General features: G+C 38.9%; 5 protein-coding genes across 8 annotated transcripts in view; 3 read left to right on the top strand and 2 right to left on the bottom strand.

Moving 5' to 3' along the window:
• Positions 1-6: 6 nt before the first annotated feature.
• Positions 7-2663, bottom strand: LOC104814381 (serine/threonine-protein kinase At5g01020). The gene is made up of 5 exons (XM_010542401.1): positions 2143-2663; positions 1431-1566; positions 1210-1346; positions 982-1105; positions 7-546 (listed from the first exon to the last, which is right to left on the bottom strand). The coding sequence occupies exons 1-5, from the start codon at positions 2581-2583 to the stop codon at positions 116-118; spliced, it is 1269 nt and encodes a 422-aa protein (XP_010540703.1). The 5' UTR covers positions 2584-2663; the 3' UTR covers positions 7-115.
• Positions 2664-5483: 2820 nt separating this feature from the next.
• On the top strand, positions 5484-6668 carry LOC104814380. Its single transcript, XM_010542399.1, has one exon. It carries the CDS (start codon positions 5565-5567, stop codon positions 6564-6566), a length of 1002 nt encoding a protein of 333 aa, XP_010540701.1. The 5' UTR covers positions 5484-5564; the 3' UTR covers positions 6567-6668.
• Positions 6669-6877: 209 nt separating this feature from the next.
• Positions 6878-8376, top strand: LOC104814379 (probable aspartic protease At2g35615). The gene has a single exon (XM_010542398.1). It carries the CDS (start codon positions 7024-7026, stop codon positions 8374-8376), a length of 1353 nt encoding a protein of 450 aa, XP_010540700.1. The 5' UTR covers positions 6878-7023.
• A 498-nt stretch (positions 8377-8874) lies between these two features.
• LOC104814378 (SH3 domain-containing protein 1-like) lies at positions 8875-11949 on the top strand. The gene is made up of 10 exons (XM_010542397.2): positions 8875-9210; positions 9620-9733; positions 9848-9917; positions 10002-10150; positions 10312-10413; positions 10501-10701; positions 10972-11034; positions 11117-11278; positions 11438-11512; positions 11600-11949. Exons 1-10 carry the CDS (start codon positions 9151-9153, stop codon positions 11723-11725), a joined length of 1122 nt encoding a protein of 373 aa, XP_010540699.1. The 5' UTR covers positions 8875-9150; the 3' UTR covers positions 11726-11949.
• Positions 11950-12088: 139 nt separating this feature from the next.
• The window catches only part of LOC104814376 (LRR receptor-like serine/threonine-protein kinase FEI 1), a 5076-nt gene continuing 4598 nt past the window's right edge, over positions 12089-12566 (bottom strand). For all 4 annotated transcript variants that reach the window (XM_010542393.2, XM_010542394.2, XM_010542396.2 and 1 more), the window contains exon 15: positions 12089-12566. In XM_010542393.2, coding sequence (XP_010540695.1) covers positions 12472-12566 — 95 coding nt within the window. In that variant the 3' untranslated portion in view covers positions 12089-12471.

Genomic DNA, 12566 nt, shown 5'->3' with positions numbered 1-12566 from the left:
TCCTCCTAATCCCACGCATATATATATATATATATAATTATATATGGAGTTTATTTACACATAAATACCACGCGCGGCTTCACTTTAATTCGCCCCCAAAAACCAAACCCTAATTTTACGATTTGACCGAAACGGGCAACGATTTCCGGCAGCTGCCGCCCCTAACCTTCGGAGAAACCCTAGATCCGACGGATTTCGCCGGAGACGGAGACCAGTGGCCGGAGGAAACGGCCATGTCCTTGAGGTGCTGGAGATCTCGGAGCGACTCGACGATCGCCGGCATCCTGGGGCGGTCCTTAGGGTTAGGGCTAACGCATCGGAGGGCGAGAAGAGCCATCTCCTTGGCGGCCTTGACGGAGTATTGACCGGAGAGTCTCGGATCCATGATGCAGCGGAGGCGGCGGCTGCTCGTCAGGTAGGGTTTTGACCAGTCGACGATGTTCTGTTCGTTCTTGGGGCGTGATTTCTCGGTGGCTCTCCTTCCCGTTAGCAGCTCCAGTAAAACGACGCCGTAGCTGTACACGTCGCTCTTCGTCGTTAGATGCCCTTTCAGAAAACGGTAAACAGATTAGTTGACTGATCAATTTAATTTAAACAAAAAATAATAATTCCGATAATTTGTTTGCATTGCAATGAGATCACAGGTAAAATCAAAATTGTAGTATCGGTCGAACCAACCCGAACCGAATAATGAATTCAAATTCTATAATAAAAACCGGATAATTATAATTTTTTTAAACCGAATCGTGAACCATAAGTAAAAAATATCCAAAAAAATCAGATGAGTTTTTTATCGAAAAAAACTAAAGATGAATCAAATGGAATGATTATAGTTTTCTAAATCCAAAATAATTAAAATCATCCTCTAATATCTCTAATGATTTTTATATAGTTTTTTTAAAAGAACATAAATGTTTCTAAATGAAATAATACGAGCCGGTTACAAAAAAGAATTTTTTTTTTTTAAAAAAAAGAACGAACCGGTGGAAACGTATTCGGGAGCAGCATAACCATAAGTACCCATGACCCGAGTCGTGACGTGTGATTTCGATCCCTCTGGACCCATCTTCGCCAGTCCAAAATCCGACAGTTTCGCCGTAAAATCCTACAAAAAAAGAGAACGAGTCATCATATCACGTAATTTTTCATATCAATAAATAAACTATTTTTTTTAGGGAAAAAAAAAAGAATAAATATATTGTATAATACCGAATCGATAAGGATATTGGACGTTTTAAAATCCCGGTAAATGATTGGGCTGTCCAAGTCGTGCAGGAAGGCCAGGCCTTTCGCCGCCGCGATCGCGATCTTCAAACGCGTCGCCCACGGCAGCGTTATCGATATCCCTATTCATTATAAAGATTATTATCATTATAGACTTTGATTGGTTGGTTAGGTTATAAAATATTTTATTTATTTATTGATGGTACGTTTGAAGAGGTGATTTTCCAAGCTGCCACGTGGCATGAACTCGTAGACAAGGACTCGTTCCTCGTCCTCGCAGCAGTACCCGATCAGCTTGACCAGATTCGGGTGCCTCAGCTGTCCGAGCAGTATGACCTCAGCCTGCACGCCCAATTTCATATGTTGAATGTAAAATTATTTTGAAAAAAACGATTTCAAATAATATAAAAACTAAATAAATAAATGAAAAAATCCGAAACAAAAAAAAAATCGAACTGAAATCTCGAATATCAATTCTGGTTAAAAAAAGGGGGTTTGATACAAATAAGGTTATATATATATATATATATATATCGGTTAATTATTTGGCTTAAAAAAATTTCTTACCAACTATATATGGATTTTCTGCATAAAAAAAAAGGTTCTTTCACGTGTTAGGTAACAATAAAACACAAATCACAGTTCCTAAAACAATAAAAACTTGCATCATATTATACAAATTAATGTAAAAAGATAATTAAATGAAGAGAGTCGAAGGAGCTCTATGATGATGCAGTGGTTGACTGCTGAGTCTTCGTTTTCACTTTCTTCTTAATTTTTCATCCGAGTATAATTATATTATATCATATTATATTATATAATATAACGATACATAAATTTAATTTTTTAAAAAAAATCCAAATGCATAACCAAAAAGACATGCATGCATGCGGAAATTAGAGAGGGAATTATTCTTACAAGCCATTCGCGATGACCTTGAAGACCTTCAATGTCCAAGAGCTTAACAGCAACAGCCTGAGACTTCAAACCTTGTCTGAGATTCTCATCGACAAAGCCTTTGTACACTTTTCCGAACCCTCCTTCTCCCAACAGATAATTCCTTGAGAAATTCTGCGTTATCAGCTTCAATTCGCAGAGCTGAAAATCCAAGAGGTCGGATTCGGGTCCGAGGGAATGGGCGAGATCCTCGTTGATCCTGGCCGAAGATGAACGGCTGAGATCGGCAAAGGAGAGTCGCCGGAAAGAGGGCAGGGGTCCGAGGTTCTTGGAGAACTCCGATTTGGATGGACGACAGCGGCTAAGGTTGCCGAACACGGTCTGGTCGTCAACCGAACAGCAGTTTGACGTGAAGGGTTTCCATAATGGTGATGATTTGGTGGTTGATGAAGGGTCTCTCATTTTGGAGAGAATTGATTTGGTTTTTGTGTGTGTGTTTTGAGTTTTGCTGTTCTGGTTCTAGGAGAGTACTGGGAGGTCATATATACATACATATATATATGTATATATTATATGCATATTGAGATAATAAAGTATGGTTCTTGGGTTTGGTTATTATCATCGTGGAAATATTCATATTCTATATAGGGAAGCTGCATCATCATCAGAATAATCAATCAATCGGTTTGCTTAGTGTATATTTAATGTGTGATATATGTATATATATATATATATATAGATTATTGAGATAACTTTTAATTAATTTGTCTGAAGTGGGGTCGATATATAGTTTGATACTTTGATAAACGGTAAACCAAGATTTTCATTGTGAAATAAAGCTAACTTATCTTGTACTAAATAAAGAAAATAAACTACGACGTTGTCCCTTCATATAGTTACCTGTTGTATTTGTTTCTTACACGTCTTCTGTACACACACACACATATATATATATATATGTATGTGCGTATCTATCATATCGTACATATAGATATTCTGGGAATTATTAGAAACGATATAGACGAAATCTCGTGCAATTTTTTCGAATTCGATTCAGATTTAGGAGGAACTAAAATTTAAATGATACATACATGGAGTTTAGCCAATTCAACCTAATTGGACTGTGACATATTATAATATCATGGAAGTTTATGCTAAATTTATAACAAATGCAAGGATTTAATACATTCTATTTCATGCCAATATAAATCAGAACCGAAAATAACGAAAACGCAATCCGGGTTTGAAGAAGGATTCTCGACCTGGGCTTACTTCGGATGGTAGTGGGGATTTTTCAGATTCCGGGAAAATCGGTTCGAGTTCGTCGGATTCCTCGAAAGAGAGCAAAATTTTCTCGGCAGCCAAACAAACAGGGAAACTTCTCAAGGGAAAATCCAGAATCGAGTCAGCTTCATCCTCCATTGAAACAGCTTCATCATCATCAATCGATCCAGATCGAGAACAAAGACCGAAGCCGAAATCATCATCAAAATCGTGGCTGAATTTGTTGTTATCGCCGTCTAAAGCCATCGGGTGCATGTTACGTTCTCCAAACAAAACATCCAACAGCAAGACCATGTTGAAGAAGAACAGCAGATCATTCAGTGCTTACTCGAATCGTGATAAAGCTGTGGACTTTGATGAATTCTTGTCTGATATAGGCACATTATCGGTGGAAGATCAGAGGAAAACGCTGAAGAAAGCAATCAAAGAGCAGCAGAGAAAGAGTGAAGACATTCTTTCTTCAACTGCCCTAACTACTCTACTAAAATTGTTTTTTTTTTTTTTGGTTATAACATTATCCATGTTGCCGATTTTGTAGCTTTCGTTGCCTCTTCTGACCAATTAAAATTGGATAATTTCTAATCCGAAAAATCATTATTATTATTTAGCTATTTTTGCAACTGGTAAAATAAATTGTCTGGATTTGGTGCCATCCATATATATAAACCAAATCCCCAACATGAGATGAGAGAGTGCATTTTTTATTGAGTGTCTAATCACTAAATTGGATTTTGTGAAAATTATATTTCTCAATTGGTGAAATTTCTTCAAACCCAAAATTAAATATTCGTGGGGTTGCTTGAAGGATGAGGAGATTATTTTTTTAATATATATTTATTTTTTGTTGTTGTTTTTTTCTTTTATGAAAATTAAAGGAGTCGTTGGAGTGGGGCAACGAGTGTGATGTCTGCAAATTTGCATTTTTATTATTATTATGAAATTATATCATGATTTATCAAATTGTCATAGCACCACTTCCTGCTCCACTTTCTCAAAACCCAAGTTGATCTCATTTCATTTCGTTACATTTTTTTTTAAAATATAATATAATATAGCATATGGATATTATGACGATATTTGGTCCAAAAAAAATACATGATATCCAATCATAGAGAGAGAAATAGAAAAATTACAATGTTATACATCACGTTTTGGTATTGGGTTTTGGGTTCAGGTTTGGATGGTTTGATTCTTTTCGTTTTATAAAAATATATATCACTCGATTATTATATCATATTCGGTTCGATTCATATTTTTATTAGAAAAATTGGTTTTTCAGATTTTTTAAAATTCGATCCAGCTCGATTTTAAAAATCTAAAAAAATACGGTTCGAAAATTTTAAATGGTTTAATTAAAAAAAAGATCATATTTTTTTTATTCGATACGGTTCGATTTCGAAGAACAATATCGAAACTTCCACCCTCTCCCACAATTCTATTGCACGTATAGAGATGTTTCTTCTCAATTTCAGTTAATTAAATTTTTATTTGCATCCAATAGTATAAAAGGCTAATAATCTATATGGATACTGTATCATTATTATTATTATTATTATTTTTATCTATCGTTCAATTTGTATAAGATTCCTCCATCCATATAAATAGTGTATTCACTTTACTTTCCGAATCAGACAATTATTTGTTCCCGTCTGTCACAATTAGCCGTTTTGATGTGTGAATTAATAATAATTTAAAAGTTTGAATAATGATAAAACAACGATGGCCCTTTTCAACCCTTGACCACGGCCAACCAATAATATTTTTATTTAAATAATTTGTTTCTTTTTCACTGAAAAAATAATATTTTCCACTGAAATAAAGAAAACCAGGAAATTGTCGAAAATGATTTTTTGAAATTCATATTCCCCAAAACTTTACAATTACAATGTTAAAAACCTCCAAGACTATTTTTTCTTGGTCCATTTAAGCGTTAACCAAATCTAATAAAATCTAAAATTTACAGATTTTTAATAATTAATTAAAATGGAAACATCACGAATTTATTGGGGCCCACCTTACAGAGGTCATGAACCTCAGCCACGCGGCAACGACAAAAGTATGAATTAGCCGTTGCAGCGAATTTCACCCTCCCCCTTTCCTCCGAAGCGAAAAACCCTAGAAATTTTAATCTTCTGATTCAGGAAAAAGTCTCGCCAACAATGGCGGATTTTGGGTTTCTGTCCGATACAGACGATTCAGCTGTGGAGGATCTGATTTCGCAGGCTAAGGAGCTCTCTGTTCTTGAGCAGGTCGCCGCCATAAACTGTTCTGGTCTCACCGACTCTGTTCTTCCCGATGACCTCGAGACCCGATTCCGTCGCCTCAAATCCATGCCGGGTCCTCCACCCGACCCGGAATCTTCATCGTCGAAGAGGAAGAAGAAGCAGTTCTATCACTCGAAAAGCGCGGTGAATTACCCGGTGAGGAAGCGGGGAGGTGGGTCGTTTTCTTCTCCCTCGTCTGGCGATGAAGAGAGGGTTTTCTCGAGAAACGAACGGAATCCAGGTGGTAAATTTTGTGATACGAAGAATTCGCGTGCTGCCAGTGGTTCACTGAGCTCTTCTGACGAGAAATCTCGGATTTTGTCGGGAAACAAACGCAATCCGGGTTTGAAGAAGGATTCTCGACCTGGGCTTACTTCGGATGGTAGTGGGGATTTTTCAGATTCCGGGAAAATCGGTTCGAGTTCGTCGGATTCCTCGAAAGAGAGCAAAATTTTCTCGGCAGCCAAACAAACAGGGAAACTTCTCAAGGGAAAATCCAGAATCGAGTCAGCTTCATCCTCCATTGAAACAGCTTCATCATCATCAATCGATCCAGATCGAGAACAAAGACCGAAGCCGAAATCATCATCAAAATCGTGGCTGAATTTGTTGTTATCGCCGTCTAAAGCCATCGGGTGCATGTTACGTTCTCCAAACAAAACATCCAACAGCAAGACCATGTTGAAGAAGAACAGCAGATCATTCAGTGCTTACTCGAATCGTGATAAAGCTGTGGACTTTGATGAATTCTTGTCTGATATAGGCACATTATCGGTGGAAGATCAGAGGAAAACGCTGAAGAAAGCAATCAAAGAGCAGCAGAGGATGCGAAGAGAAGCTGCAGAAATCATCAAAATGGCCAAGCAGACTTCCGCAAGATTTGATTTTGATGATTAGGGTTCGTAAATCAATGTACTTTCCTAATGCAAGTATATGTTTTTTTATATGATAGATAACAAAAAATATTATGATCTTATATATAATATTCAAACTTTGATTGTTTCAGTTGTTTTTCACTGTCATTTCGGTTGATACAAAAGCGAAATTCACATGCAATATGCTTTGATGAATCGAAATCAAATTATAATCCATGAATTAGCATTCGAGTTGAGTTAATGCATAATCTCATTCTTTTCATAACCACAGAATTGGATTTAAATTTGAAACCCCCACATCTCCACGATCTCTCTGTTAATTATTGATTATCAGAGCTATTAATGTCAATGACTGAAAACCAATTCATCCACGTCTTCAACTCCCTGCCGTTTCAGTCGATTCGCTTCACCATTCTCGCCGTTTATAAACTCCCCCAAGCTTCACCATCTTTTCACCACAAAAGCTTCTGCAATCAACAATGGCGACCAGATTCCTCCTCTGCTTTCTCTTACAGACCATTTCCTTATTCCTTTTCACTTCATCCTCTCGCCCTAACCTAACCATCGAGCTCATCCACCGCGATTCTCCACGTTCTCCACTCTACAATTCCCTCGACACCATTTCAGACCGCCTGAAAGCAGCTTTTCGCCGTTCTGTCTCCCGTTCCAGACATTTCAAGAACCCTAAAGCTCCATTCTCTTCCAAAACCGATCTCAAATCCGGTTTACTCGCTGAAGGTGGCGAGTATTTCATGAGTATCTCACTGGGTACTCCTCCACTAAAGGTCCTCGCCATTGCTGACACAGGCAGTGACCTTACATGGGTGCAATGCCGTCCTTGTCAGCAATGTTACAGGCAAACAGGTAAAATCTTCGACAAGACGAAATCATCCACGTACAAGAACGAGCCTTGTGGTTCGCACGTTTGCCACGCTTTGGACATAACCGAACGAGGATGTGATATTTCGGGCAACGTCTGCAAGTATCGTTACAGCTATGGCGACCAGTCATTCACCAGAGGAGATATTGCCACTGAAACCATTGCCGTTGCTTCTTCTTCGTCACCTGTTTCTTTCCCTGGAATTGTCTTCGGCTGCGGCTACAGCAATGGCGGCACGTTTGACGAGACTGGTTCTGGGATCATCGGCCTCGGCGGCGGCCCATTATCCCTGGTTTCCCAACTCGGCTCCACCATTGGGAAGAAATTCTCGTATTGCTTGTCACACACGTCATCTACCGCGAACGGGACAAGCGTCATAAACCTCGGAACCAACTCCGTAACCCTAAATTCCGACAACGACCCTCCAGTTGTAGCGACTCCATTGATCGATAAAGCTCCCAACACGTACTACTACCTGACCCTCGAAGCCATCACAGTCGGAAAGACGAGAATTCCGTACACCGGAGCTTCTTACAACCTCAACGGCGACGACGAAATCTCGCAGGCGGGAAACATAATCATCGACTCGGGCACAACACTTACGCTCCTCGACTCGGGTTTCTACGACAAATTCGGATCGGTGGTGGAAGATTCCGTGACCGGAGCCAAGCCAGTGAGTGACCCGGAAGGGCTTTTGACGCATTGCTTCAGATCAGGAGAAGCCGAGATCGGTTTGCCGGAGATAATCGTGCATTTCACGGGCGCCGACGTGAGGCTGAGTCCGATGAACGCGTTCGTCAGAGTGAGGGACGACTTGGTTTGCCTGAGTATGATTCCGACCACTGATGTTGCCATTTTCGGAAACTTAGCTCAGATGGATTTCCTTGTCGGCTACGACTTGGAGGCCAGAACGGTGTCGTTTCAGCCCATGGATTGCTCTCGGAGTGTGTGATTTTCTTTTCTTTTTTTAACAAATAAAAATGGTTATTTATGATTATTAAATTATAATATCGGGTTTAAATCTAAGTTGAATTTCCGAATTTTCTGAGGTTATGGTTTAAATCAATAAAACATTTTTTAATATTGGGAAAGGTTCAAAGAAAACATACCTGATCCAATGATAAAATCAAACGTAAAAAGACGATAAAGTGAAGCCAAACCGACCAGACAAAATAATAATTTTAATTATATTGTTTTTGAAGTTTTCTTATGATATAATTATAAATGGAAGGATAATTGTCTTTAAAATAATATCTTTGTTGAAAATAGAGATTACATTTTTGGAAGTCCAACGAAAAAGGATTTGACGACGGTCCTTCGACAAAGACAGAGAGTGAGCATCCATTATTTTAGTCTCTTAATTAAATAATTAAAATCAGATTAAGGCCGTTAAATCAAAAATTAAAATGAAGGTTATTAAGACCGCTCCGCTCGTATAGAAACTGTTAAACTGGTGAAGAATTATGATTCAACTCTTCTCTCTTAATAATTCCTTTGTCGTTTCCTCTTTCCTTTTATGTTACCTGTAAAGGCGAAGGATCCATGGCGAAAGTTCGATTTTCTCTCTTCTTCGTCTTCGCGGATTCGTCTACCTGAGAAAAATTCACCTACCCTTTTCGAATCCGTCGCTTTCTTCCTCTATCTGTGGGTTTCGACCGAAGAAATCACTCTCTGAAACGAGGAAACAGTGAGTTTGGGTTTTTGGGTTCGGTTTCGTTCCTCCGCCATGGAAGCCATAAGAAAGCAGGCGGCGAAGTTCAGAGAGCAAGTCGCGAGGCAACAGCAAGTGGGTTCTTCCTGTTCTTCTTTCTCGTGTTTTTCTTTGATTCAGTGTTTTGGGCTTTCAATCGAGATGACGATTTTGTGGATTCTGTTGTCTGAATTTCTGTTTGGTTTCTGAGAAAATGCTGGAAAGTTTTTGATTGAGACTCAGTATGTGATCGCACTCGGTGTGTATTTGTCTGCTTTTATCATTAAAAAGTGGAGCTTTTGAGGTTTTGATGTCATTTGCTGACATAAGGGATAGTTATTCATATCAAAACATTGACTTGGCTTGTTTTCCCTTCCCTTACAGATTCAGAAAGGGGAAAAAGTTTTGGAGATTTCATAGTTTTTAATATCGAATGATTATGTTTTGGGTCAGAGAAAGATGAAACCTTAGCTGTTTCTGCAATTGATTTGTGTTAATGGTGCAGGCGGTTTTGAAGCATTTGGGGCATGTTACTGCTGATGCTGCTGTTGTTGATGAAGAAGAGCTTCATTGCCATCAGAAACTCCAAGATCTGTACACTTCTACTAAAGCAGCAAAGGTATAAAGAAACTCTCTTTCTGAGATTTTCTCGGGAAAATCTCGTGCTTCTTGTTATATTGTTTTGGTCTGAGAAATTTACCGAAGGAGGAGGTTTGTCTTCTTCCTCTTACAGCGTTTGCAAAGGAACATTGTCCGTGGACTCGAAGGTTTTATTACAACGAGCACAAAACTACTCGAGATTGGTGAGTTTTTGTTCTTTTAATTCATCCTTTTTCATATTTTCTATGATGTTGTGATAAAACTAAACCGCCTTCTCGGATGTATAGGGAGGAAGTTGGCTGAGGATTGTAAGAAATATGGAGATGAGAATCAAAAAGCGAATACCCCTCTTTCGAGAGTTGCTCTTCACTTTGGCAACTCGTACAAATCAGCGGAAGACGAGAGGGAAACTCTTCTCGGGTTTCTTGGCGATCAGGTAAATTTTGGTATTTTAGTTACTTATACTTTAAGCATTGACGGGTAAAAAAATGTCATAGAAGGGTCTGTAGAAGCGATTTACAGTCAGAAATATTTCATGGGTGGAAGAAAAAATGTGGAATTTTTATCGGTTTGCCATTACCGGATTTGACTGTTTAGGTTTGTGAGCCAATTCGCACGATGATATATAGTGCCCCTCTGGAGGATGCTCGGCATTTAGTCCACCGCTATGACAGATTACGTCAAGAAGTTGAAGCACAGGTAAAAAATCTTATTACCTTTTTTTTTTGCTTTTCGGGTTTAGGAATTCTTGGACATATTTTCACTGTGGATGAACCCTTTTAACAGGCAGCCGATGTAATGAAACGGAGATCAAAGTTGAAGGAATCTGATGTTTCTGAAGAAAGTTACATGAAACTCAAGAATGCTGAATCGAGATTGACAGAGCTCAAAACCGGTATGAAGGCACTTGGAAAAGAAGCCACCACTGCCATGTTGGAAGTCGAGAATCAGCAGCAGAACTCAACCTATCAACGGCTACTTGCTCTGGTAAATAGTTCTCTTCATATATAGGCAGTTGTTTTTTGTACAGTTTTCTTTTAAAAAAAAATTATTTCGATATGTTTAAACTTGGTTCAGCGGTAAAACCATTTACCGTGGGGTCTGAGGTCGCGGGTTCGAATCCGTCTCTCTACATAAAATGTAGGGGTAAGGCGGCCTAGTATATTCCCTTTCCCAACACCCCCACTAGATAGGGATACGAACTAGGTTGGTCCTTCTTTTATGTTTAAAGTTGAAATAGAACTACTCTTGGTGCAGGTTGAAGCTGAGAGAACTTACCATCGTCACGTTCTTGATATCCTTGACAAACTCTATACCGAGGTATGAAACTAGCTATATATAATACATGCATGTAACTATATATACCTGTCACTTAGGTCTTGCATTTCCTATTATTGTTCAGATGGTTACTGAGGAGGAAGCTACAGAATCATCACCTCAGTCACTCTCCATAGAGAATGTTACTGATGCCCATCATGAAGAGGAAACCAAATCAAATGGGTCTCATCATCATAATCATGATCATCAACCTGTCAAGCAGAAAGATTCCATCTTTCTTGCAAAGGTAAAGCCTTTTTGAGAACCCTAATCCCGATACATCGCTTGTTGGCATTCTTCTCCCCCGTCCTCGGGTAGAATCACGCGCTCTCCGAACAAGAAATTGGAGGAATAAATAACGTTGTCAAAACTCAAAAGGAATTGAAAAATTCTTGTTGCATAACAGGTTGTGCACCCATTTGATGCCCAAGCTGATGGGGAAATCAGCCTTGCTGTTGATGATTACGTCATCGTGCATCAGGTATGTCTCTTTCCTCTTTTTGTGGTTATAAGCATGAAGCGATTAACAGTTTCTTGTCTGTTTGATGTTCTGTATGAAAAAAACAAGGTGGCTAATAATGGATGGTCGGAAGGAGAATGCAAGGGAAAAGCCGGATGGTTCCCTTCAGCTTACGTCGAGAAACAAGACAAAGCACCAGCAAGTAAACTCATGGAAGCAAATCCCATGCAATAATCTTTCTCTCTCTCTCACACACACACACACACATATATATGTATGTATGTATATTTTACATCTACATATACATGTCTCCAAGTGAATATGATCTTTTGTGAGAGAAATTGTGTATCTTCTTGTTGGTGAGTCTGCTACTGTGTGTTTGTGTCTGTCTTGTGTAATTTTCTAGGGAAATGAGATTCTACTTTGATGCAAAACATGTCTCGAATCACCTTTTTTTTTGTCAAATTTGTAAAACCCATGATTATTTGGATGTGAATGATATTAGAATCGTCATCAAAATCGAATCTTGAAGAGATTGAATCCTGAGATTTTCTGTTACATGGGCATGGCAGTGGATGATGATGATGAAGATGCAGAAGAGACAAAGGAACAATGGATTATTCAGATCAGAAGATATACAGGAGGGAGGGAGAGCAAATTTTTCTACAAAGAAACGTCATATACATTTAATATCATAATATTCAAAATGAAGACTTTTGCCAATTTCAGAGCCAATTCAACACAGAAAAACAAAAAAAAAAGAAAAAGAAGAAAGAGCCCGAAATGAATGGCTTGAAAACTCGGGGAAGAAGAAATTGGCATCTACGACTTCACTCCATCGCTGGGAAATGGTACAGCTCTTGAGGCATCATCATCATCACCCTCCCGAAAAATCCTTGAAGAGCCAAATCAGAATCGAGAATTTCCCCGAAAACGGAAAAAACCCCTCTTTCGGGGTTCTAAAATGGCAATTTATACGATCAATCGGAGTTGGAATCGTAGAAATCGCTGGGGCAAGGGGTCATGACCTCGGATTCGAGCAACTGGACAACCCGATGCATCGTGGGCCGCTCTT

The sequence above is a fragment of the Tarenaya hassleriana genome, unplaced genomic scaffold (assembly GCF_000463585.1).
Source record: "Tarenaya hassleriana unplaced genomic scaffold, ASM46358v1 Cleome21, whole genome shotgun sequence".
In the NCBI taxonomy this organism is placed as follows: domain Eukaryota; kingdom Viridiplantae; phylum Streptophyta; class Magnoliopsida; order Brassicales; family Cleomaceae; genus Tarenaya; species Tarenaya hassleriana.
The sequence above is the reverse complement of the archived record's forward strand: the minus strand, read 5'-3'. Positions and strand labels throughout refer to the sequence as shown.